At 38.2% G+C, this 27,117-nt stretch overlaps 2 protein-coding genes across 6 annotated transcripts in view; both read left to right on the forward strand.

Moving 5' to 3' along the window:
- Nucleotides 1–22,595, forward strand: part of vps13c (vacuolar protein sorting 13 homolog C) — a 63,430-nt gene extending 40,835 nt beyond the window's left edge. For all 4 annotated transcript variants that reach the window (XM_079845687.1, XM_079845689.1, XM_079845688.1 and 1 more), the window contains 26 exons: nt 1,382–1,679; nt 2,342–2,731; nt 2,894–2,998; nt 3,089–3,250; nt 3,339–3,464; nt 3,552–3,685; nt 5,207–5,333; nt 5,415–5,650; nt 6,747–6,891; nt 6,979–7,119; nt 7,213–7,294; nt 7,401–7,470; nt 8,114–8,225; nt 10,093–10,206; nt 11,887–12,020; nt 12,133–12,214; nt 12,349–12,462; nt 13,110–13,185; nt 13,286–13,449; nt 13,589–13,634; nt 13,839–13,962; nt 17,648–17,762; nt 20,119–20,210; nt 20,301–20,424; nt 20,550–20,633; nt 21,046–22,595. In XM_079845687.1, coding sequence (XP_079701813.1) covers nt 1,382–1,679; nt 2,342–2,731; nt 2,894–2,998; nt 3,089–3,250; nt 3,339–3,464; nt 3,552–3,685; nt 5,207–5,333; nt 5,415–5,650; nt 6,747–6,891; nt 6,979–7,119; nt 7,213–7,294; nt 7,401–7,470; nt 8,114–8,225; nt 10,093–10,206; nt 11,887–12,020; nt 12,133–12,214; nt 12,349–12,462; nt 13,110–13,185; nt 13,286–13,449; nt 13,589–13,634; nt 13,839–13,962; nt 17,648–17,762; nt 20,119–20,210; nt 20,301–20,424; nt 20,550–20,633; nt 21,046–21,144 — 3,496 coding nt within the window. In that variant the 3' untranslated portion in view covers nt 21,145–22,595. The remainder of the gene's footprint in view (nt 1–1,381; nt 1,680–2,341; nt 2,732–2,893; nt 2,999–3,088; nt 3,251–3,338; nt 3,465–3,551; nt 3,686–5,206; nt 5,334–5,414; nt 5,651–6,746; nt 6,892–6,978; nt 7,120–7,212; nt 7,295–7,400; nt 7,471–8,113; nt 8,226–10,092; nt 10,207–11,886; nt 12,021–12,132; nt 12,215–12,348; nt 12,463–13,109; nt 13,186–13,285; nt 13,450–13,588; nt 13,635–13,838; nt 13,963–17,647; nt 17,763–20,118; nt 20,211–20,300; nt 20,425–20,549; nt 20,634–21,045) is intronic.
- A 154-nt stretch (nt 22,596–22,749) lies between these two features.
- Nucleotides 22,750–27,117, forward strand: part of rorab (RAR-related orphan receptor A, paralog b) — a 55,044-nt gene continuing 50,676 nt past the window's right edge. Inside the window, exon 1 of one of the 2 annotated variants that reach the window (XM_079845789.1) lies at nt 22,750–23,718. In XM_079845789.1, the coding sequence (XP_079701915.1) occupies nt 23,556–23,718 (163 nt within the window). In that variant the 5' untranslated portion in view covers nt 22,750–23,555. The remainder of the gene's footprint in view (nt 23,719–27,117) is intronic. The other variant, XM_079845790.1, reaches the window with a different exon arrangement.

Genomic DNA, 27,117 nt, shown 5'->3' on the forward strand with positions numbered 1-27,117 from the left:
TTATGACGTATATTTTGCGATGGAGCTTGCTTACCGAACATTCAAAACAATGCTGTGTGCTGGATTAAACGCAATCATTTTATGCGTGTACATATGGTTTTATTTTAACCAGCTGAGAACTCACGAATAGGTCATAAAATGTTCAAAACATTCAAAACAGCAGCAGGATTTCCTCCGTTGTATGCAGAAACGAAGATCTGCATATATTGATGAGGCACTTTACCTCCTCGTTGCTCCACGTTTGCCCTCTACTCATTTTGGATACACCGATCTTTCCACGTCGTCAAATCAGCTGACTTGTAGCGTCGCATCTTGTGACATCACGTCCTGTTTTTGGTTCGTTTACATGTCTTTGGTCTGTGTTGCGTTCATATATCAATCGAACCGCACCAGAGTTCGTTTGGAAGCGGACTGAGACCCATCTTTTTAGCGGTCCCGGTCCGCTTGTTTGGTGCGCACCAGGGTTCAGATGGCAGCGTTCACATATGTTCAAATGAAACGCACTAACTGAGCAATCGCACCAGGGTTCGTTTTAATCGAACCAAACATGACAAGTGTGAACACACCCTTAGTGCGGTTCATTTGAATAAGTATGAATGCTGCCATCTGAACCCTTGGGCGCACCAAACAAGCGGACTGAGACTGCTAAAAAAAATGGGTCTCGGTCCACTTCCAAACGAACTCTGGTGCAGTTAGAAAAAAATATGAATGCAACATGGACGAAAGACATGTAAACAAACCAAAAAAAGGATATGATGTCACAATATGTGACCCTAAAACGAACAGAATGCTTAAACATTCCTGTTTTTTTCTCGTCATAGTCTCAATGTTGCTTATCACAGATCAGTACAGTCATCAGAACCGCGTCTCCTCGCAGCAGATCTTCGTTTGTGTGTGTGACGGAGCAATTCCTGCCACTGGTTTGACTCCTTTACACATTTTATAAGCTCTTCACAAGTTCTCAGCTGGTCAAAATACCATCATGTGTATGCTACGCACATACAACAAACACATTTAGCCTTAAAACACATTAACATTGTGCTAAAATGCCAATGTGAACGCTAAGTGGACCCGGACTACATTTTTTTGGGGGGTGGTGAACCGAACTGAACACACCCTTAATTCTCCATTTCAGAGTGATCATTAATACAAAGCTAACACAAAAACCTAAAAAAGGTCCAACACAACACATTAAAGAGTTCTGCGACACTATCCCGCTGTAGCTCAAAATAGAAAATATTTTACTTCTTTTGTATAGTTTAGTCATTTTTTTACCTTTCAGTTGGTGTGCTTGACACACCTGCACTATACTGTAAATTGAATTGCCTGTCATTTTTTGTGCTTTATGTTGTAACTTTCTGTGCTATATGTATTCCATTAGGAGTCAGCTGTTCTTGCTGCCTGTTGGTCCATTAGAAGATCTGTATCGCGCATCATCCACATGCATCTCATGGAAGGAACAGGTGCATGTGAGCTCAGAGGTTCAAGCAGTCCTGAAGTGTCCTGCCATAGACAGCAGCTTCCTGCCACTGGTGGTGAACACACTGGCCGTGCCTGATGACCTCAGCCACATTGCCAGCCATGGGGAAGGGGACTGGGACCCTGCTTATGTCATCCACCTGCACCCAGCTGTCACTGTCAAAAATCTGCTACCTTACTCAATACGCTACCTGCTGGAGGTGCGGAATATTGCACTTTCAATACACAAATGCTACAACCCATTTGACATACACACTACCATTCAAAAATTTGTGGTCAGTAAGATTTTTTAAATGTTTTTTAAGTCTTTTATGCTCACCAAGACTGCATTTATTTGATAAAAAATGCAGTCACAACAGTAACTAAAAATATATATATATTACAATTACTTATTTAATATATTTTAAAACGTAATATATTAATGTGATGGTAAAGCTGAATTATCAGCAACCATTACTCCAGTCTTCAGTCACATGATCCTTCAGAAATCATTCTAATATGATGATTTGGTGCTCAAAATACATTTGCTATTATTTACAATGTTGAAAACAGTTTAATATTTAGTTGCTAAATATTTTTGTGGAAACCATGATACTTTTTTTCAGAATTCTTTGGTGACTATAAAGCTCAAAAGAACAGCATTTATTTGAAATAGAAATCTTTAGTAAAATTATAAATGTCTATATTGTCACTCTTGATCTAATTAGTTTGTCCTAGCTGAATAAAAATATAATTAAAAGAAAAATCTTACTGACCTCAAACTTTTGTGTATGACACATTCATATAAAAAATCTGTATGATTTATTATCTGTATAATATTAGCCGGCAGTCATTTATTAAAACATCATCACATCTCTCATAGGGTTCTGCTGACTTCTATGAGCTTCAGGAGGGTAATGCGGCGGATGTGCTGAATTCGAATGTTAGCGGTGAAATAATGGAACTTGTTTTGATCAAGTACCAAGGTCGCAATTGGACTGGGCGTATGAGGGTTAGCAGAGACATGCCGGAGTTCTTCTCCGTCTGCTTCACCAGCGACACCACAGAGGGACTGACCCTGGACGTGGGGGTGCATGTGTCTCGCGTGAACAGCAAAATTGTCCTCTCTGTTTATAGTCCGTACTGGATCATCAATAAGACATCCCGTGTACTGCAGTATCGTGCCGAGGATACCTGTGTGAAACACCCATCCGACTTCAGAGACGTCATTCTGTTCTCCTTCAAAAAGAAAAATCTCTTCAGCAAGAATAAGGTTGGCTTGGGCTCTTTGGCAGTGTTTGATGGATAAATATGTACAGCCCTTAGCCAAATATCTAAAATCAAATCATGAATAAAAATGTGTTTGTGCTGTAATGTTCTAGTACAAAATGTTCTGATATTCATTTCTAAATTTACATGCTGCTTTTCTTTTCAGTTGCAACTCTGTGTGTCCACCAGCTCCTGGTCCGATGGCTTCTCGCTGGACACTGTCGGCAGCTATGGATGTGTGCGCTGTCCAGACAAAAGCGGAGACTACCTGGTAAATGCTTTGAACATTTAATGTACATGTGAATTAAGATACCACAACATTATAAAGTACAGTAATGGAAAATCTCATTTGATGTACCAGGTTGGGGTCAGCATTCAGATGAGCAGCTTTAATCTTACACGAATTGTTACCATGAGTCCCTTCCACACACTGGTCAATAAGTCTTTGTTTGAGCTGGAGGTTGGAGAGGTACAAAATAACAATGGTTTCAGCAACAAGTGGCACTACATCTCCTCCACTGAGGTCAGAGCTGAATTCATCTTTTATCAAAGGCAGCAGTATGTATGCACACACTGTATGTGTGTTGACTGTACAATTGTGTGTGTTACAGTGTTTGCCTTTCTGGCCTGAGTCCAGCACAGGGAAGCTGTGTATACGAGTTGTGGGATCTGAATCTATCTCCAAATCGTTCTTCTTCAACAAACAGGACAGCGGGACTCTGCTGCGCATGGATCAGGTGAACATGTTCGGGATGTAAAAGTGATGCTAAATATACTCCATTAAACCATATTGACCACCTAATTCTAATCTTCGTTTCCATCAGTATGGTGGCGTGATCGTGGACGTGAATATCTCAGACCACTCCACTGTCATCAGCTTCACTGATTACTATGATGGAGCTGCACCTGCTTTGGTTGTGAACCACACGCCCGCAGCTACTGTCAACTTCAGACAGAGGTCGGCACCGATTTAATATTTTACTACATATGACAGATGAATGAAAATACAAAATAAAAAATACCATGGTAAAGAAAATACATTACCTTTTAAAAGTTTGTGGTTATACATTTATTAAGCAAGGATGCATTAAAGCAGCACTAGGTAGTTTTTGATCTCGGGGTCCCCCTACAGTTGGGAAACAGTATTGTCCTCTACTACTGTCGTAAACTGTCATTCTACATCAGTGGATGCATCGCACGTGCAGTTGTTGACATGACAACCATGATAGCCCTGAACACTGCAGGAGGAGTTCACCTGTCTATGGAGTTCACATGCAGGTGTTCTGCTTGCGTCGCTTGTGAAATGTCTTCATCCCAGGTACAGAGGCATATGTTTCAGCATGTCATATGAATATAATTTCATGGGTTTTATTTTTTTCAAACGCCAAATGATCGCCATGCTCACGTTTACAAGTCAGCGTCATTATAGTAGCCTAGTCTATTAGTTACCGTTTTACGGAATCTATATGATACTTCAATTCAATGTTTGAGTGGTAGGTAATAACCATATATCGTCAATATTATAATATCAAGCATTTTGTACGTCTTATGTATTTACTTGCAAGAATGTAGCCCCTCCTCCTTTCAGCTCACGCCCACGAGCAAACGCTGGCCCAATGTTGATCCTCGTCCTGCCTTTAATCCGATCACTTTCTCGTTTCCTCTTTTTGCTTTCCTCCGACAAAACCTTTGCTTTCTTATTTTTCTGTGCTGCTTCGGCCATGACTATAACATTCGGCAAACAAATGATAGTTTGGCTCGCACGTCCGAATTTAAGGAAGTGGGTGTGGTGGTGGAAGTGACGTATATGCCGTAAAGCAGTCGAATTTTGTAGTTTTTTTTTTTCTTGGGTTACTACCCGAAACCCGAAGTTTAAAAGTACGATTAAAAACGATACAGACCCCGTCAGGCTATGGCAGACGTGTCATTCAACCTATTGTAAGTCGATGTATCATCACAAGAGGTTTGAAAATATATTATAAAGGTTGAAAAGTTACCTAGTGCTGCTTTTAAATTGATCAAAAGAGACAATAATGATATTTATGTTACAAAAATGTTTAATAAATTAACTTTCTATTCATCGAATAATCCTTAATTAGCAGCTCACCTGTTTTAAAATATATTAAAATAAAAAAGTTGTTAAATTCACAATTTTACTATTTTTACTGTATTTTTGATCAAATACAGTCAGTATTATATAGTATTTAAAGCGATAAATAATAATACATTATTATTTATTAACGCCATTTATAGTACAAAAAAAAAGATCTGTAAGATCTCATTTAAACTATCTAATGCGCAGATCCAATATATTTGACTTTTTTTTTTTTTTTTTTTTTACGTGGCTGTTTACATACATTAACTTAAACAAACCACATGGTACCAAAGTACCGGTACTTTTTACATCTGTATTCTCTTATGTGTTTTGGAGTGTGTGAAATATGTTTCCTAACTCTAATCTGTGTCTGTGTCTGTGCAGAGGATGTGAGGAGTCTTGGGCACTGAGACCAGGTGAAGCTCAGCGTTTTGCATGGGACGATCCAGCAGGGGTGAGGAAGCTTTGCTGGAGCTGTCAAGACCACAGTGGAGAACTGGACCTTGTCAAGGTTAGAGAGGGATTCTGGGTCAGTGAATATACTGATCATCTTATGTTGCTGCTCATATCATTCCCATGTTGTTTTCTTTAGGACGAATGTGGGCAGTTTGCTTATAGCAGCTTAGTTCAGATTCACTGGGTGTCTTTCCTGGACGGCCGACAGCGGGTGCTGATCTTCACAGAGGATGTTGGCATAGTCACAAAAGCACGGCAGGCGGAGGAGCTGGAGCAGTTCCAGCAGGAAGTCAACATCTCATTACAGAACCTGGGCCTGTCACTCATCAACAATGACATCAGGCAGGAGATTGCATACGTTGGCATCACCAGGTAAATAAACCCACACCCAGCATCCAGTAGTGTTGTTGTAACACTAATCGTTTAAAATGCTTCTAAGCAGGGCTTGAGATTAACTTTTTTGCTCACCAACCACTGTGGCCAGTGGTTTTCCAAAGTTACTAGCCACTCAGCATTTTCACTGGCCAAATTTTTGTTGTTAGTAAATTTTTTGCTGGCTAAATGTAAATGACCACTGTACACACCCAAATCAAGTCTACATGAAGTGTATACCATGACAGGTCATCAAATAGTCCTATTTAACTATGATAATGTTGTGTGTAAAGCTCCTTAATCTAGACAGAGAAGATTTTTTGGTGTAAATATAATTTATTCTCAAGCAATATTCTCATTAGTGTTCTGTCAGATATGGCATTTAAATCCAGCATATTTTGTGTATGAGCCAGTGAAATACATATCCATATTTTCATGTGATTTGACCGTTTATTTTATATATCAAAACCCCAAAAGGTGTGCATCATACCTGACACCTAGATGAACCTTACAGTCGGTTTTATGACTGTAAGTCATTCTCTTCAAAGGCTATTGAAGTTAGAAACTTGTATACCAATGTCATATGTAACTTTAGAGTCGGTCCCTAAATTCACGAATATCGAACGTCGTCTAACATCAAGCCAAATGTATACCGGTCACATCAGATGCGCTCTGGTTCTGCTGTGATCTTTGTTTGAAACTATTTTCGCTGCTGAAATAGAACACAAAGTCAATCACTGTTTGATGAATGAATCTCCTACGGACATCTCTGCACTGTTGTTTATGATAATCTGCTAATCTGAACGCCTCTGATTATAGTCTTTGCATTCATAAACTCAAAAGAATCGCGTGTGATTTGGTTATAATGCGCAACCCGTTTATAACAGATGCCTTTTGAGAAGCCTACAGTAAAGTTCAACCCACCAAAGTGGCTAGTGGGAGTGACTGTGTTACACGCCACAGCTAAAATCCACCCGCAAATGGCGGGTTGGCGGGTGTTAATGTCAAGCCCTGCTTCTAAGACTTTTAAAGGGGAACATAAATGCCACTTGACTGTCAAGTTGATTTTTGACGATGATTGAATTGTTTTTTTAAGTTCTGGTGTGGTTTGGGAGATGAGACCAAAGAACCGCTGGAAGTCCTTTAACCACAAGAACATTGGACTGTTGGAGAAAGCCTACCAGAACTACATCAGCAGCAAGAGTGAACCATGCTGGACTAAACTAGAAACTGGCCTAGAGGTAATAAAGGACTTGACCAGGAAAAGTTTAATGATCATTTATGTTGCTTAGACTTTATAGTATTGTTTTTTGTCTTTATTAAAACAGGTAAACTTTGGAAGATTGCCCATGTTGATGAGACAGCCATTTTCCTGCCATATCAGGAGAAACTTCCTGCCTGGCATTCATGTTGAGTTGAAACAGTCGCCTCACCAGAGGAGTCTACGTGCACAGCTCTATTGGCTGCAGGTAACACCCACACACAATGTACTTGTTGAATATCACACTTCTGTCATTTTTGGCAGTCGTTCAGTTATTATGTGCACCATTTATTTGTTCCAGGTGGATAATCAGCTGCCGGGAGCTATATTTCCTACTGTGTTTCATCCTGTACCTCTTCCAAAATCTATTGTTCAAGACTCAGGTACAGTACACCCATCAGCTTAACATGAACGCTGCATCTAAGCTAATACACAAGTGCATATTTTGAGTGAGTGGACATGAACACACCATATCCCTTTTATCTTCAGAGCCGAAGCCGTTTATTGACGTGAGCATCATCACAAGGTTTAATGAGCACAGCCAAGTAATGCAGTTTAAGTAAGTGATGACACACTGATTACATTTTTTACTTATTGTGTCACAGTCTCACATATACTAATTCAGATCTGTTCATCAGTTTGGGTTTTTTCAAGAATGTACTGCTTTAATTCAGCAAGGAGACATTAAATTGATCAAAAGTGACAGTAAAGACTTTTACATTGTTACAAAAAAGAAATATTCAATTGATCAAAAGCACTTATGACTTTTATATTGTTACAAAAAAATCAAGTAAATACTAATCTTTTTAACTTTCTGTTCGTCAAAGAATCCTGATTTTTTTTTTTTAACAGTTTCCACAATTACTTGAAATTGTAATAATATTTCACAATATTACTGTTTTTACTGTATTTTTGATTAAATAAATGCAGCCTTGGTGAGATTAAGAGACATCTTTTAAAAACATTAAAATATCTTACCGACCCCAAATTTTTTAATGGAAGTGTTTTTTTTGTTGTTTTTTTTACAAAACTACAATTTAAATACTATTTATTTAGTATATATATATATAAAAAAAAAAAATGTGTCACTACATAATTTAGTGACATGTTATTTTTTAGTTTTGATGACATTATTATTATTTGTTAATTAAGTAGAATGAGTAGATCCAAACCTTTGACTGGCAGTGTTTGTTTTCCTGTAGGTACTTTATGGCATTAGTGCAGGAGATGGCAGTGAAGATTGATCAGGGTTTCTTGGGGGCATTCATCAACCTGTTTACCCCTGCCACCGACTCCCTGGATAGTAAAGAGAAGGTAACTGCATTCTGGTGTCTGGTATATTCTGTCACATAATGTTACTAATGAAATAAATCCATAATGATCGCAGTGGTAAATACTTCCTTCATCATTACATCCTTCTGTTTTTGTTTCAATCATGTGTGGCTTTATAGCCTGGTTAAAACCAGACCATTCTCAGTAGTAACTGAGTTATGGTCTGGCAAAGCTTCATAGACAAATCATTTCCAAAGGGGCGTCACCAACGGACGACGCTCAAATGCCTCTCGGCGCAATTGGATAGACCTAAAACCAATCAGAGCGATGAGGGAGATGACGTATGCAGAGCGATGGAGAAACATCTGACTGGCCGTTTATCAATATGCGTTCTTGTCTGTACTTGTGTTCTCAAATAGGAAATGTCCCCGGTTTCCATTTCAGAAATCTGGTCACCTTACCTAAACCACATATTAATGTTTAATATATTATTTTTAAAATGTTAACAAAAAGAGGCAGGGTGTTTTATACTTCGTTTTATTATAAATATATAAGATAACCAATGTAGGCCTAGCTACGCGTTGCCTGAACCACATTCGTGTGGCTATTATTATTATGTTTAATTTTTATTTTTTTATGAAATGAGGCAGTGGTGTTTTATGACATATTTCGTACGCGAACTTCTGACTTGCGTCCGTGACTTACCAAGTTTGACTCCGGAGAACGAACTCCCGAGGACGGGAGGACACTAGTCCGCCTACTATGCTCTTGACAGCATCACTCAGTATATATTTGTATATGTAGTGCACGCAATGCATATTATCTTCAATGCATGTTTATAACAAAACGAAATATAAAAAACCCAGCCTCGTTTCGTTTACATAAAAAAAAAACACACACACATAATATAGGCTATGATTATCACTGTAATAAATTAAATATGACACAAAACACAACCCAGTCTCTTTTTGTTAAATGTCAGTTTATGTGTGATCATCAATAGCAATTATACAAGTATAAGTAAAAGGTATAAGAAGCTATACAATAAATAAAGCAATTCAGTCAAAGTCAGCGCCAGGAGACTAACGGTTAAGTTTAATATCTTAAAAATATAAAGTTATGAAACTTCACTTTGCCCTCAGATAAAACGATCTGTCTAGGAACAAATTATAGATTAATGAGAGCAAAGATCAGCCGTTAGATCTACACAAGACGAGACGGTTTAACCACTACAGAGACATCAGAGCCAGCGGCAGACGGCAGAAGGACTGGCCGAGGAAAGGCGCCTCTCGACGGGCTCAATAATCGTTTGAGCGCCGCTGAACCACTGGAGCTCACAACTCCGAAAACGGCAGATCAAATTTTAAAAAAGGCGCTCTCTTTATAAATAAACCACAGATTTGAGCTTTAAACAACTTCATTCACTCCTGAAAAGGACTTAAAACTATATTTTGTAAAACATTAACACTACCAGAGGACTCTTGCTAAGACCCATTCGTTTTTCCACACGACTTTTGCCGAATCCAGTCGGTAAAACAGCGATAACATCTTTTTTAGATATAAAGGCTTCGAGTGTTGTTCTTTGCTCGGGTTTTAACGAAAAGGAGAAGTTTAAATCGCTTAAAACAGACGCGATAGCTGATTCGAACGAGTGATGCTCCACAGCAGCTGCAAATCTGCTTCACTGTCGCTGCGCTGTCGTCATCGTGTAAAGCCCGCCCCAACGTTTCTGATTGGTGCCTCGATTTCTGGGGTTTAGAAATGGGTTTGAATGGACTCTTTGCCAGACTACTTGCAGAGCAAATCTAAATTTGCCGGAAGTTGTCTGGGTTTTCCCAGGCTAGTGGCTTTATGAAATGTGAATGAAAATGGGGCTGGAGATGTCAGTATGTGTTTTTCTATGCTTCAGAATAAACTGATAGAGAAGGATCTGGAGGGGCTGCAGGCTCAGCTGATGGAGAGCTCCATGACAGACACATCGGGCCTGAGCTTCTTTGAGCATTTCCACATCTCCCCTATTAAAGTAATGAATCAGCACCACAGCACAGTCCACTTCAAAACACAGCCATGTTCTTTTCAAGATCACTTGTCACCAAGATTTTAAATAAAACCTTCTCCCTAGGTTTATAGTTTTTAATGCTTTTGAAAGAAGTTACTTATGCTCACCAAGGCTGCATTTATTTATCATATATACCGTAAACAGTAATATTTTGAAATATTATTACTGTTTAAAACAACTGTTTTCTATTTTAATGTATTTTAAAATTTAATTTATTCCTGTGATGGTAAAGCTGAATTTTCAGCATCATTACTCCAGTCTTCAGTGTCACATGATCCTTCAGACATCACTCTAATATGCTGATTTGGTGCTCAAGAAACATTTGTATTATTATCAATGTTGTTCTTCATAATATATTTTGGAAACTGAGATACATTTTTTCAGGATTCCTTGAAAACTAGAAAGTTCAAAAGAACAGGATTTATTTGAAATAGACATGTTAAATATCTTTTACCTTCACTTCCAGCGTTGATGGAAGTGGAAAGTTCTGTGGGTGATCTACTGACAACGCGCAAATTAAAGTGCACAGACGCAGCCGGATCATTTCCATAATGACCAGCGAAATCTACCAAGAGCAGCGCAAATTAGCGCCTGGTTTAAGGCTTACTTTTTTGAGCGGTAAATAATGGCACAAATACCAGTAAATTGACCAACGCAAACCTTGAAAGGGAAACTCCTACAATTGCATATGCAATAAGGTCAGTCGCAAAAATAACTGTGCCCACGTCTTTTCAGCGCTAATTGCGTTGCGTGTCTTTAGTAAATCCTGGCAGTAGTTTTTAATGAGCAAAACAAGATCTACCAGCATAGTGTTGGGCAGTATAACCAAAAATGTATAGGCCTATCATGGTATTTTTCAAAAAATTTACCGGTTTCACGGTTTATGATGGTATTTTTTTCCCCATGCATGACCGGGTGTCAACCACATTTTCTACTGATTGAGAGAGGAAATACTGCAGTAGATTGACTTAGAATGCCCTATTTTACTGTCATGACGAGTGAATATTGTAGAAAAATTCCACACAAGTTAATACAGGTTTGCAAGGCCCCACAAAAACATTCTGCGGGGATACAACAACCGATAAAACACATGCCTACTACACACTCATTTACAGACACATGAATATTAAAAAATATAAATTATAAAATTTAAGAGCACTACAGTCTCTAAACAAACTACATACGTCAGTTTAACACAGAAAGAATAGAGACTACTTTTTTGTCCATTCTACTTAGAATTTTCGGTCTACATCATTGTCTTCTGTGTATCAGAATAATCCATTGTGTCATCGCGTGCATGATCAAATATACGGCTGTATCGGAGCACATACGGCCTTATTTGCACATACATTTCATTTGAAGATGATTAAATTTCACGTGATTAAATATGTGCACTTACACAGTGCTGGTTCATGTTTAGAGCACTAGAGTATATAAAATATGTCCATAAAAACTTGAAAAGCGCTCGCTCTTGTCTGTATCTGATCTATATGATCCATGTGGTGAGCTTTGTTAAAACTTTGTTGCGGCACTCATTGTTAATACATTTCCTTGATGGGTAGCTGCATCAAACTAAGTCATGTAATTGTTTATGTTTAACCTAAGGAACTGTGTGTGTGTGTGTGTGTGTGTGTGTTTGTATAGCTGCATCTGAGTCTATCTCTGGGCTCCAGTGGAGATGAATCTGAGCAGGGTGATATGGTGGCCATCCAGTCCGTCAACCTCCTTCTCAAAAGCATTGGTGCCACACTCACTGATGTAGATGATCTGATTTTCAAGTAAGGCTTTCAGATGTGCATGCATGCTCTCTAATACGGACTCACATGCTTCTTTGAAAATACGATTCACTTAGGCATTGATTGACGTCTTTTGTCTCGCTCTTTTTTTCAGACTGGCTTACTTTGAGGTGAAATATCAGTTCTACCGGCGAGAGAAACTGATGTGGGCGGTGATCAGACACTACACTGAACAAGTAAGTGGGTGATCTAAATACACACTAATACAATGTCAGAGGTCGCTGCATGAGCAAACACCCAATAACACACTTACATTTTCACTTCATCATTGTATCTGAAAGAAGTTCCGAGTCTTTTTCTCTCCTCATAGTTCTTGACGCAGATGTACGTGTTGGTTTTGGGTCTGGATGTTCTTGGAAATCCATTTGGCCTGATCCGAGGCTTATCAGAAGGAGTGGAGGCTTTCTTCTATGAGCCCATCCAGGTCTGACAAATGCTGTTCATTTATCTCTCCATTCAGGCCTCATCATTTAATTCAGTGCAAATGTGTGTTCTCTTTTAAATGCTAGATATAAGTACAGGTTTGAGGTATACAGGTATTTGAGGTATATTTTTTTACTGCGGCTGAATCCGAAATCGCTTCCAAAACCCTCATTCACTACTCGCTACGTTAGTCTACTAATACAGTTCACTTGTGAGTGAATGAAAACGAGACGGAGAATTCGAATTCGGACAGCTATTGTGTGTACATCGGCTGTACACTCATTATTGCGGTGCAATGTGGGATAGAATGAGTGCACTCAATAACGTCCCCTATGGTTTCGGACACCATTACAAATGGCTGTCCCCTCAAATAACAACTCCATATTAAACCCTACGGATTAAGAATGGGATGTCATTAAAGTTCATGTGTATGTAAAGGCAGACGTCCCAAAACCTTTGGAAGTATAGTGTATATATCAACATGTCAGCTGCATTTTCTTTTTTTTCTTTTTTGTCTCAAGGGTCAACAGTTTAAAAAGAACTAGATATTTCAGACTTATTTCATATGTCAGGTTTTACAAGGTTATCAAGTTATCATTTGTGTGGTCTACTTAAGATTGATAAAATCTATGATGTTTGTGTGTGTAGGGGGCTGTTCAAGGACCTGAGGAATTTGCAGAAGGTCTTGTTATCGGTGTTCGAAGTTTACTGGGCCACACAGTGGGTAAGGCACCTTGCTTTTCCTTGCTTGCTCTCTTGAACCCACATATACTCACTGAGGATCCTTACTGCACACTTGTTTTGTTTCTACATTATCTTCCTAGGGGGCGCAGCTGGCATGGTGTCCCGTATAACTGGCTCTGTAGGTAAAGGCTTGGCTGCCATCACTATGGACAAAGAGTATCAGCAGAAACGGAGGGAGGAAATGAACAGACCCACTAAGGACTTTGGAGAAAGTCTGGCTAAAGGAGGAAAGGGTTTCCTCAAGGTACTGAAGTTCCTGACACAAATACAAACACATTCAAGAAAACATCCAAGCACTTCCCTTTCTATTTTATGCATTATATAACAAAGTTCCATTGTGTATAGAATGAACTGACTTTTGTCACGTCCCTGTTCTCCTTCAGGGAGTGGTTGGTGGAGTAACAGGAATTGTGACAAAACCGGTGGAAGGTATGGCAGTTTACTGCTGATGCATCACACTCAAATCGATTTAATCTGTTTTTGCATTCAGTTATGGCAAAAATATTTTAAAAATAGTTCAACAGTAACAATTTATTGGCCATTGAAAATACACAAATACATAACAGCAACCACTCAGCAGAACTTTAGACAAGAATGTATAATATGTAATTTAATAATCTGTCATGGGTTTAGGAGCGAAGAAAGAGGGGGCTGCAGGCTTCTTCAAGGGCATTGGGAAAGGCCTGGTTGGAGTGGTGGCCAGACCTACAGGGGGCATCATAGACATGGCAAGCAGTACTTTTCAGGGCATTCAAAGGTGAGACACACGGATGGATATTACGTCTATATACACACATACAGACATGCACAGTCAGAGAACCATGTACATACTGTACATTACTGTTTGAGGTTAGTAAGATATTTTTTTAAAGGATGCATTAAATTCATCAAAAGTCACAGTAAAGAAAAATATTTATAATGTTATAAAATATTTATATTTATTCTAAATATTTTAACTTTCGATCAGAGAATTTTTATGAAAACAAAAGAAAATCTTACGGGGCCCAAACTATTAAACTGTAGTGTATGTATTCACATAGTTCCTATTCAAATTAAGATGTTTATTAAGCAATATTTTGAACTCAAAACTGATATGTTGTCATAATAAAACCCCAAGCAGTTTGAAGGGGACCCATATTTACTCATTACAGAGTGGAAGTCATGAGCCACTTCCCCCCCATCCTAAGTATAGCTTGGAAATCGTGTCTACTTCCTGCTATAGGACAGAGAGAATGTTTTGATTTATCATATTATGTAAGCGCAGATGTCATTGCACTCTAATTTAAAAAATATGTATATTATCTAAGCAATCTTTTGGAAAGGAGGACCATATTGAGAAAGAAACTCAATTTAATATTTAATTAATTTTCCTGTGGGAATTTTTCTAATGTACAGTAGACTCTCAAATTAATATGTATCTAATTGTGTCAGTGTCTTAATTTGTGTCTCTTTTGTGGTTTGTTGTCTTGTTTTTTTTTTTTTCCTCATGTAGTGTTGCTTTTGTTTTCCTGTGTGTAACTAATTTTGTGACTCTTTCTTTCATTTTTTCATAAGTTAATTCCTGGATGTGTTTGTTATTTTTAGTTCAGTGAGTATTTGGACACTCATGAGTGTATGTGTACAGATGTGCGTATGAAGGTCTGGATGACTGAAGCGTGAAAGTATGTGTATTTATGCCCATGTTACCCAGAGAGACAGTGAATGATCCCTCTGCATTCACTCACTTGAGTTTGCTTGTTTCCTGGGTCCAAAAAAAAGCTAATTTGGCAGCATGAATGAATTTTTAATCTTACAGGGTGTGAATTGTTGAAAGGTAAGTATTGCATCGTGGGAAGCAAAGGATGTGAGCTGTAGCGCAGAGCATTCTGCCGTAATCCACAGTTCAAGAATCCCCTTATAACTGGATTCATCAACATGTGCCTATTTTCCCATCATTGTAACATTTGCTTCTGATCTCCACACCCCTTTCACTGGTGCATTTTGGGGCCAGTGGAAGGTCTGATGAGCAGAACAGCATAGACAGGAGCAAATATGGTATAAAGAGGAGCGGGAGTACAGCTAAACACTTATACGCACTTGTAACTATATTTAAGGGAAGTGGTACTTTAAATAAAACAAATTACAGGTGTTTTTATATATAGTGTCTCAATAATCAAACATAGTTAAAGGGATAGAGTTCACCCAGAAATTGGGGGGAATTGTTTTTTGTTAATACAATAAAAGTCCAGTGCTGTTGGACCACATTAACTTTCATTATATGGACAAAAACAAGAAAAGTTGAAGCCTCATTCAAAATATCTTCTTTTTAGTGTTGTCAACGTTATTGCTAATTTAGTTTTTTTTTTATATATATATATATATATACATTTTTGGCTAGCGTTACATTATGATCACGTTCTTATTCATGCAAATGCTTTTAAACCATTCAAACACGACAAGTCAAAAGAGAACATGCTGCTCTTCAACAAACAGGAACTTGCACAATTACGCCAAAATGTCTGTTTTGTCGAGTATCCTCATAAGAGCAGTCTTAAACGAGTTAAATAAAGTTTTAAATGAACATAAAGAGTTGTGAGAAAATGAGATGCGTATGAGATCCGCGTCGTGCAGCAGCGGCAGGTCTTAAAGTGACAGCAGCCACTAATGTCTGTCATTTTAAAGTCCCTGTAAAGTCAAAATTAAATATGCGTTCTGAGTTTGTCACACCACAGAAAAATGTATTAACCACCCAACCAGATTTGAATGATAAAAAAACGGCAAGTAAATAAAATAGCTTATCAAAATCCTATTATCAAAATAAGCAGCATTCTCTGCTCTCAACTGAAACGGCTGAAAACACGCCCACTCGTGGGAAAGCTGCCATACGCACTCATTGTTGGGAACATACTTCTGACGATGGCACCAGACGGGAGTATGAAAGCCGGGGTGGGAGATAGTGGGTTCAGCCCCATTCTGCAGCAGATTATCAATGAATCCCAGTTGTCTCCGATGAAAATTTGTAAAACTATCCGGTGTAAAATGATCACTGCAGGGGCAGGTGTTGGTGGTGATGATCCTCAGCTCTCCATCAAGGTGGCTCTTCACAAAATGAATCCACTTCTTCTTGATATCATCGTTTTTGTTTTGTAAGCTGTTTTGTAAGTTATCGCAACCCTGTAATTTACACGACGAAGGCATAACTAGCTAGTAAACTGTAGGCTGTAGTAACTAACGGTACTGACAATAAATTGAGATTAAGCGGACGGATTGATGCAAATGTGCTCTAGTTATTATAGTGTTAGGGTTTGTAGCTTTAATAAGGATTCATCTATATTTAATTTATAATTAATGACAACTTTATTACATTTCTGTTCAAATTCAATTTCCTACCTGTTAAACAGCTGTTAAAAAAATCTAAATTTTCATCAAAACATCAGTAGCAGTATTAGTATCAATGATACTGGCCTTCATTCATAAAAAGAAGCCATTAAACAAGTCTTTGAAATATACTGTCTACATTCATTTGGAGATTAACTGTGAAAGTGTTACATTTAAATATGTTAAAAACGTACATGTTTTTAATCGCAATTAGTCAGAAATAAATTGTGATTAATCTAGTTTTTGACAGCACTACTTGTTTTGTGTTCCATGGAAGAAAAAAGTAATGCAAGTTTGAAACGATATGAGATTGAGTAAATGACTCATTTTGGGGTAAAATGATGAGTAAATGACTCATTTTTTTTGGGTGAACTTTGGGTGATGTCCCTCTCACTCTCCGACTGCTCTGCTTGTCAGACCAAGTCCACTGCACGAGCTCACTGCACTGCTGATGCACTGGACTCTATGGTGTAACCATGCGCTCTCCAACCAATAGAATTATGATTTCAAAGGCAGTCGATGACCAGGCTAACCAATCACATTTTTCACCCATTTCCATTAATTCTGCCCTGAAAAGATGAGTTGGCAAATCTGTTGTGTTTTACGGTGCTCCCACCCCTGGCTTTTTCATGCCAAACCTTCCCCGACGAGCTGGAACAGCGATGCCCCCCCCACCCCTCCAGTGATTCTCTAGCATATGCGTTCAATCATCCATCCATTCATTATGCTCTCCATCTTATACACCTGAACCGATCAGCCCTGACTGTATGAACTAATCATGTTGCTTTTCCATGCTCGCACTGTAGAAGTAACCAAAGGTGAGAGAGGGCTTAAGGAATCAGACACTGCACGCAATAGCACAAAGAAACTTTGTAGGATGATGCTTTTTAAATGACTCTTGAGATGCATTGCGTTTGTTCAAGGCTGTTCAGGCATGCTCAGATGAACTTTAATTGAGTAGATTCTGTTCACTAAGAATGACTCACCCGTTGCCCACACTTTTTACATGGATATAAAACCGCTAGATCACAGGATGTCGTCTTTGTCAGAGTTTTCTAAGGTGCTATTTCTGACTTGATTTGCAGGGTAGCAGAGTCGACTGAGGAGGTGACTAAATTAAGGCCTGTGCGTCTTGTACAGGAGGACGGAATCATACGGCCCTACGACCACCATGAGTCGGAGGGCTATGACCTCTTTCAGGTGAGGTCACCTGTCAACCCTAGTGACCAGGCTACTAAACCCCGATGAGAAGGATTTTAATCAGCATGACCCTCTGATTTAATTTAACAACTACTAACAGCCAAATTGTTTTGAAGGATGGGAGTCAGTTTGACAGATTAAGGCAAGACACTACAGGCTAAAGGCCCCGATATACTTTAAGCGAAATCGAAGAACGAACTGATGTGATGTAATTTCGAACAAAATCAAGCCAAAAGTTCATTTTGGGAGTTCAGAACCGCTTGCCAAAGCAAACTTTCCGAAAAAGTAAACACCTTTGTACTACCATTGGTCCATGGCAATTACGTTAAAGGTAGGTGTGCGCGGAGGCTCCGCCTTTCCTTTCACATGGAAATCTTTTCCGGTTCATTTCTCCTTTTCAGACCGTTGAGGTCAGACATCCGCGAGTAAAAACATGAAGTGCCGCTTTATTGTAGAAAATTAAGTTGTACTTCTGATGAAACGAGACACTGTTTTTCATGTCTATTATGGTAAAGCTGCTTGATTTTAAGCAATCTATTGTATAATTTGCTGTATAAATAAATGTGACTTTACTAGAGTGCCGAATTGCAGAGCTCTTGTAAACATATCCAAGTTGCTATGATCAGATGCTTTTCTTGTGCTTTATAAAAAAATATATAATATCCATATTCATCTAACCGTCGGGTGGTGTCGGATGTTCGCTAACAGTATATTGCTGCACATCATTTCAGATTTCGTGTTACCCCTCAGCAAAGAACAAAAAAGAACTTTGCTGTGAGTATATCGGTGCTTTAAACCAATAGGTTTTTTTTTCATCAATGGTCAATTATGAAGATTTCGCTTCATAACATTGTCTTCTTTCAGACATGGTGGGAGGGAAAATCCACATTTAAGTGTTTATTTTAAGTGTACACATTTAAGTGTTTATTTTATATATTAGTGTCTGTAATTTTGATTACAGTACATATCTTTATTCAGAAATCTCCACTTCAGTAGCACTTACCTATTATTCCTATTTATTGCCATATTTATGGCATATTTTTTATGATATTTAACTGTGGTTTCTTGCCATAAACTTAAACCAAATCCCCTTGTTAAAATTCCAGTTGTATCCTTCATCGAAACTGACCATAAACTTTAAAAAAGTTGAACTGACTCCATCCCTGCTGTGAACAAATGAATTCCTGCTGTCATATTCATTTAATATTTAATATTCTCTCTCTTTTCTGTCCTTTTCCAAATGCAGCCTGAGGAAATGTAAAATGGGAGTGGGAGATGGGATTGGAACTATTATCTTAAAGATGTTATTGAAAACTTTTGAGAACACAGAGATATTATTGCACTTAAATGAACCAAACTGGATATTCAGTGCTAGATCCAGTCTGGCCTGGTCCACCTACAATAGAATGTTAAGTTTAGGAAATTACATAATATCCTAAGTCTGCATCTGAATTTGTCTGTCTTCTGCACCTTTACGGCTTTGCTGTTTTTTTGTTGTATCTATTAATTTTGCCAAAAATAATTTCAACATTATACCTCAGACATTTTTATTATATAAGTTTTATATCACTATAACCTTTATTTTTTATCAGTTAATGCCAAATAAATCCAAACATAACCCCATTAGTCAATATAAAAATGTTTCCCAAAATATATTATTTGAAATGTAAGAAAACAAGGTAGTTTTAAGACATCAGAGCCATATGATGGCAAACAATTATAGATTTTCGATATTAATATTTTAAAAAATATTCAATTTTTTTTTTTTAGGAATAGGATATGGAGCTGGCTTTGTCTATTTTTCTAATCTTTATTTTAATTTCTTTAAACTTATGTCTGTAAATGCATTTCCATGCATCTGAACTCTGATAACAAAATTACAGTCTATATAAAATATATTTATCATCATAATGTTCATTCTTAATCATTGTGAATACAAAAAATTTGCATATTAATTAATATATGCAAACTCATTTATATGCAATAAATGGGCATTTTACAGTGCATGTTGGAATGAATGTCTGATGTATTTTCCTATATACTTTACAGTATATTTATCTTATATACGTAACACACGGTTCATAATTGTCATGTAATCATTTGTTTTAATGTGGCTTTACTGTGTTGTAATTGTGTTATCTGGAAAAACTAGCTTGAGTCCTGTGATTGACCTGGAATAAATCAATACTCCTCTTTGACATGATCATGATCATTTTTATGCATTTCAGATGATTTACGATTTGTTCAATTGAAAATGATTCCGATTGTTATTGCTGAAAGAGTATATGTGCGGAGCCATAACGTAGCGTGTGCTATATTTTGTGTATAGTGCTGTATAAGCATGTATGTTTTTCAGAGGTCCGAGATTAAACAGTTGGATGGAGAAATCTTCAGAGAACACTATGAGTACCCAGGGCACAGAAAAACAAACATCATTATCACTAGCAGGTATCAACAACAGAAAAATGATGAAACATTGACATTTTCCTCATTTTCTCTTTTCCATATGCTGTGTGTGTTGGTTTCTTTATCATCCAGGAGAGTGATGTGTGTGAAGGAGATCGATGTGATTGGACATTTCAATAAAGAATGGGAATGTCCGTTTGAGAATTTCCAAAAGCCTCCAAGCGCAGAGGGAGGAGATTTGAAGATATATTACCGGGTACATAAATGCTACTTTTAGTTTTAGCAGATGTACGGAATTGCATTGATTGTAGGTTGACAATTGTACAGGCTTTCTAACTGATGAATTAACATTGCTTGACAACAATCTGGATGTTGGTGCAGGAACAGAACAAATTGAACCTCATTAGGAAGGATGGACAGCCGCTAGTGAAAGTGATACACATGAAACATGCTGACATGGCTGAGGTAAACATCACAGGCGTGTGTTTTGTTTTTTGGGTGGTTTCTAGGTTAAAACTGCTGTTGAAATTTTGTTCGCTTTTAAAGGCATAGTTCACCCAAAAATGAAAATTCTGTCATAATTTACTCATTTACTAATTTAAAAAGGTTGGTAACCAGACAATTGACGGCACCCATTTACTTCCATAGTAGGAAGAAAAATACTATGGAAGTCAATGGGTGCCATCAACTGTCTGTTGAACTAAAATGACAAGCAAATTTTCAATGCCCAGTGTTGAATATGGCACTATGGATTAAGTTTTGGTGTCCATATGCTTTTACACTGAGCAAAAGTACATAGCTATCAAAATGGCTGCATTTCATTTTCTGTCAAGAAACAAACTGTAGCCTCTGACATCTTTTGCTTCACACTCCACAGAGACTGCGAGAAGGAATCGACAATGCCCAGTTTGCACGCAAGCAATATCAGATGGCAAGACAGAAATCTCAGCGCTTCATCAATATGGGCAAAATTTAAATCAGTCGAACCATGTAAACGTGTGCCCACGTGTCCTTCGATTATTATCCTGCCTATAGCATTCAAAGCATCAATTATGTTTATCGTTTATTTGGCAAATATATTAGTTCCACTCACTTGAGTTTTAAATGTATCTATGTAATTTTGAAATTAGCACTTGGCTTTTTTTTGTAAATGTTTCACTGAATCTAAGCACTTACCTTTTGTTGTTTTGTTTGGGGTCTTGAAAACAAATATGGTAAAAGAGATTATTTTGTTAATTATTTTGTTGGCACTTGATATAAAAAAAAATCACTGCTATATACAACTGTAATGTGCAATATTTAGCTCACTTGGTCACAAATACTGTCAAAAAAGAAGACAAAAAGCTGATATATTACCCTCATTTTCTTTTCTAGATCATCCTTTCACAGGTGTTGCATAAATGTACTCAACAATGATGCATAAAATTGCGCTCCACTTCTTAATGATAACATCACAATGTTTTGTTTTCTTTTTTATTGTTTTACAGAAACACATAATGTCTTTTTTGTCTTTTGCACTACACTTGGGCATGACATGGTGACACAGAAAATGCTGTGTCTGTGTCACTGTTGTTCCACAATTAATTACCACAGCTGTGATTTGAGGTGGCTGAATCCGAAATCACCCCCTATACCCTCAAACAGGGCATTATTTGAGGGGACAGCCATTTGTAGTGGTGTCCGAAACTATAGTGGACATTATTGAGTGCACTCATTCAATCCCACATTGCACTGCAATAACGAGTGTACAGCCTGTACACTCAACGGCTGTCCGACTTCACACACTCGTTTTCATTGACTCCTTCAAGTGAGCTATATTAGTGGACGAACGTAGTGAATGAGGGTTTAGGGGGCGATTTCAGATTCAGCCCATGATATAGCTCTACCTCTCATGGTTACATGTTTGTTTTGGGAGTAACCATGACATTAAAGGGGTGTGTTTATGGCAAGGAAATATTGCACTGTATTCCAGTTTTCCCATAATGATGTTGTGAATGTCGTGTCAAAGCACCTGGCAATGAATCCTCATGTTGCTAAGGAACTTGGCTTCCTGGATGTGGGTGCAAGTGACCTCTGTTGGCCTGATGTGGGCAGGAAAGGAGAGGATGGTTATTCCATGCCCTCTGCGGTGGTCTTTCCATGTCCTCCTATTTCCTATGCATCAGTAGACCAGACATACGCCCACAGGTCAATGCTACTGTGTGGACAGCTGTAACAGCTAAAGACACCAAACATTTCATAAATCTCAACTAATCCAATGCAAACATCAATGTCATGCTTTACATAAGAATGTCCTGATCTCACTTGCCTCTCTAGAGAAAAGCACTTTTCAGAAACATCTGCGATCACATCCTCTTTAACACCGCACAATAAAACTGCAGTATTTGATCTGGGATCATTCTTAAACTGGTTTGGGGCTTGACATACATCTGTTTGTTTGTCTTTCTTATATTGTAGCCTACATGAAATACTTGTAGCACGCAACGTGAAGTCCACGCATTGCGCCTTGACGCTTGCAGACTCACTGCGTTCAGCGGAAGTACGTCAGCAGCATGTTCGCTCGAGTCATCACATGTCAAGCATGCGTTTGTGTGTGTGTGTGAGTGAGAGGGAAAGATACAAGTCTAGACCGAGACAACATTTGAATTACTGAGTAAATACCTACATTTACTAATAACCTTCCGCATTTTGGGATAAACGACTTCAAATTTTGACATTATTACTATTATTAAATTATTCTCACAAATAAAGTTTATCAAATAAATCGCACAAATATTGGCGACGTGCCTTTGAGCTGATATAACTAGCCCAAGATTATTAACGCGGATGAGACGGATGAAGTTATTAACTTGAATGTTTTTTTTGTTTTTTTTATACAAGTGTTGGATCTTTTGAACCGGTTGAACTGGTTCACAAAACCAGTCTAAGCGATTCGTTTCAAAATTAGTTTAATTCTATTTTACATAGTTTTTTTCATAGTTACAAGTTGTTTTTAATGATTTACATTTGTACTTATTCAAAATTAATTGTATAGTTTAATTGTACCCTAAATGCAAATTATATCTAGGTTCTAAAGTAGCCTACATTTTATAAGCTGAATCGTGGATGCAAACTGAATTTGGTCGCAATAAACATCCATGTTTATAAAACGTAAATGTGCCACATATGGCTTTACTGGAATGTTTTAGAGAGCATGTCAGTATGTTTGGCGTGACCGTGTCTCGCGCTCAACAGCGCTGTCTGTGGACAGAAGAGCCACACCCGCTCCCATGAACACTAACAGATCTGTCACACGCTCAAGTGCAATCCGAACCAAAAAAACGATGTAAAACGAATCAGAATTGTTCTACAAGGCGATCCCATTGTAAAAGTAACTGAAACCCGCAGATGAATATGGAGTCTCCTCCGCCAGAGTCCGTCACGGTGCCGCGCAAGAGCGCTTCTGAAGCGGGCGCTTCGGTGGAGGACAGCCCGGTGAAACCGGACAGCAAGGCTGAACCCGACAAACCAGCTCCAATTCGGCGGCAGAGTTGCTCAAGTACCAACAGGGGTAAGCTTGAAGAACAGAACCAAAGCTTGCTTGTGGATTATTTTCCATGTTTTTCAAGTTCACGGAGATCAAATTTGAGTTTAATCTCGAACTTCAGCCCTTGCAAATGACGTGTTTCATATTAGCTCTGAATTCACAATGAATTCAACCGATTACACATGTTATTTTACACATGGAGGCCTGGTGGTAGCTAGCACATGCACGGTTTGTGCAAATTAACTATGTGATGATACACATTTGTAAGCGAGCGCAGACATTCCTGACACTGGCTAACGTTACCTGTCACTTCTGATCTATTACTCACATGCTGTTTACTCGTTAATCAAGCACTGTTGTCCTTTTTCACGACTGTCTCCGCTTTTAATCCTGTTCTCATTGTGGATGTCGATGTGGCTGGCAAACGTGTCCATATGTTTCAATACAATAATAGACACTTGAACACAACGTCTATTCTAATGTTTTAGGTCACTGAGCACAGACGAGACGGTATTTGCATAGCAAACTGGTGATTTCATAGTGTGTGAATAAGCAAAAATAATTTTTTTACATGGGACTACCACACCCCTTTTGTATCTCTGATTTGGGGGTACAAGTCAAAGAAATGTCGGTTATGTGTCATTCGGTAGACTATCATAGTTGATTCAGTTTAGTCGGAGCAGATTTCAGGTCCGCTTGGCTTTGGCGGTCATGTCTGTGGCTGTGCTTTAAAACATGTTTGAGCTTCCTACCCATGCAGCATTTTCGGGTGCCATATGCTACTGTATGCCTTCAAATGCTGTCTAAATAGGCAGCTTGTTTGGGTATTGAGACGCCGCCCGTGTGTCTGGCAGGCGTTGCGCGGTGCGTGTGTGTGTGTGTGTGTGTGTGTGTGTGTGTGTGTGGAGAGCTGTTATGTAACAGGTTAAGTCACACACAGAAGGAGAGGATATGAAGGGATATTTTCACGTCTTTACTGCTTGTATAAACAAATGGGGTTTCATGTCTGACTACTGCGGTTTTCTTTAAATGTATGGCAGCATTATTTTTCCTTTGTATTGACACGATAGCCGCGTTTTCTCTTCGCGGATACACGCAACGGTCTCGCTGACTGCCCGGTTACGTAACTAACGGAGGCCGGTACGCTTATGGATCCGGCCGCTCGAGGAGTTTCATTTGGGCTCAAAAAAAGGGTCTGACGCTTCTAACCCGCTAACCTATATTCTCAAATGCTCCTGCTAGGTTAATAAGAAAACTTTCTCTGATATTTGGCCAAATGATTTGCCCAGTATTGAAGAGTAGTAATTTAACAGTGGGCGCGTGGAAAACAAACATCGTTTTACACTGGCTGAGGTTTAAATCATAGCAGAGATTAATGGTTGGTTTAGGATACAATTATTAAAAAAGAAATCCACAGTAAGTTCCTGGATGGTCAACTTGATTAATCAGCCACTGTAATCCCTTCTTTCTTTCACCCCCTGTCCACACTCCTCACAATCAATTTATGAAAATTGTTCACTGGCATTGATCCATGTGAATTAAATATTTTTTTGTTTTCAAACGTTATGAAAGTAGGGCCAAAAAGTAAGGATGAAATGAAAATTCACCCTATATATTTTTGTAAATGCTTCTCGTTGTCTTATTGTGAATGATTCATCCATATGTTTAATTTTTAAGATTTCTTTCGCTCAATTTTTAATCAAAATGTCATAACTTAGAGTGAAACAACAGACTTCTCTCTGGGGACGTATATTGGACATCTCCAATAATTTTGTCCGTGCCCCTTTCTTATAGTTAACTGCAAACTAGCCTTCAGATCTGCTTCCATCCATTCAACCACAACTGATGGATAAAACCTAGTCCCCACCCTACATTGTTTCTTCTCCATAATCTCGATAAGTTTCACTCGGATGTATGCCAAAATACTGAAGAAAATAAAATTTGTTGCATCATGACTTTAAGATTATTCAGATTGTATTCCTCATACCCAGGCCCAAACAATTGAAATTCTGTCATAATTTACTTGACCTCATGTTCTTTCAAACCTGTATGACACATTTTATTCAGCATTCTTCAAAATACCTTATTTTGTGTTTATCCTTTTTGGGTGAACTATGTTTTAGGAGTTTTCTTCAGCCCCAGCAGCTGAGACTCTTCCTCTCAGCAGTCTCTCTAAAAGCTCCATGTTTTATACAGCGCAGGGACTACCTACCCAAGCTGGTGTTATATAATTCTTCTTGTTTCCTCAAATTCTTCACCCCACTGGAGTTGGTGGGCCTCAGGGTGGACAAGTGGCTACACACTAGCACTCAGCCAAAATTGTGCAAGGCCATCCATCGCTGAGCATCTTCTGTCCTCTTGTGGCTGTTGTGTGGGGCGCAAGATTGTGCCTGATTCAGTGCTCAAATGCAAAAAATAAATGAGGAGAAGACATGTCCAAGCAATGGACTCCAGCTGAAGGAGAATGATGCGTCAGCTAATACAGTGTCTACTTGAATATGAGCGGCCATTCTGTGTAATGTTAAGGTGTGTTCACACCTGCCATGCAGGATTTACCAAAATTATGTGATTTCCGTCTTGTTCATTTGTTCATGTCCTCATAGAAGTCATAATTACAACTAGTTTATTCTGAATTTTTGGAGTGCTCCGACTTGTACCACCTGACTGCTGGAATGTCATGCGGAAACGCTCAAAATGGCAGCGGCTTCAGCAGTAAAATGTAGTGAAGCAGTTATTTCATAATATTTCTATGTAATAATTCCATTAACTGACACTTGGTAATGTTGTAATAATCCAAAAATACATACAGTACAGTTTAATATAGCTGCCTGGCACAGTTGAATAACTATCTAATGCCCTGAACACCCTAAATCAACCATTTTTATTCATAATGTTTATTAATAAGGTATTTTGCATGACTTTTAATTGTTTTATTGTAGTTTTGTATGTTACCGTAATTACTCTCTTTTTTCTTTTTTTTTAACAAGACATAGCTGCTTATACAAAGAGACCAATGACATGATGTCAGTATTGTAGTAGCAGCAATAATAATAATAATAATAATAATATCATCTCAGTTTTATGGGACTTTAAACCAGTCAATAAAATGATTGCATATACACACACTACTCTCTAGGTCTGGGGGCCACTCCACCGTAATTACTCTAATTACAGAGATTCATTTTGACATTCATAGTTTTGCCATAGAAGATGAACAGCTTAGAGTAGGACGTCCCAGGTTGTCAGTAATTACGATAATAACATTTTGTGAACGCAGCCATAGTTCCATCATCTATTGCCGTGTCAATGTTTTTTTTCAGTAAATGTTATATAAAATAAGCATTATGTCCAGCAATTTTCGACCACTTTACTCTAGGTTTTGATCTGGCATTTGCTATTAAAGAGCTTGTATTGTTAACATGA

The sequence above is a fragment of the Gobio gobio genome (assembly GCF_949357685.1).
Source record: "Gobio gobio genome assembly, chromosome: 2".
NCBI classification, from domain to species: domain Eukaryota; kingdom Metazoa; phylum Chordata; class Actinopteri; order Cypriniformes; family Gobionidae; genus Gobio; species Gobio gobio.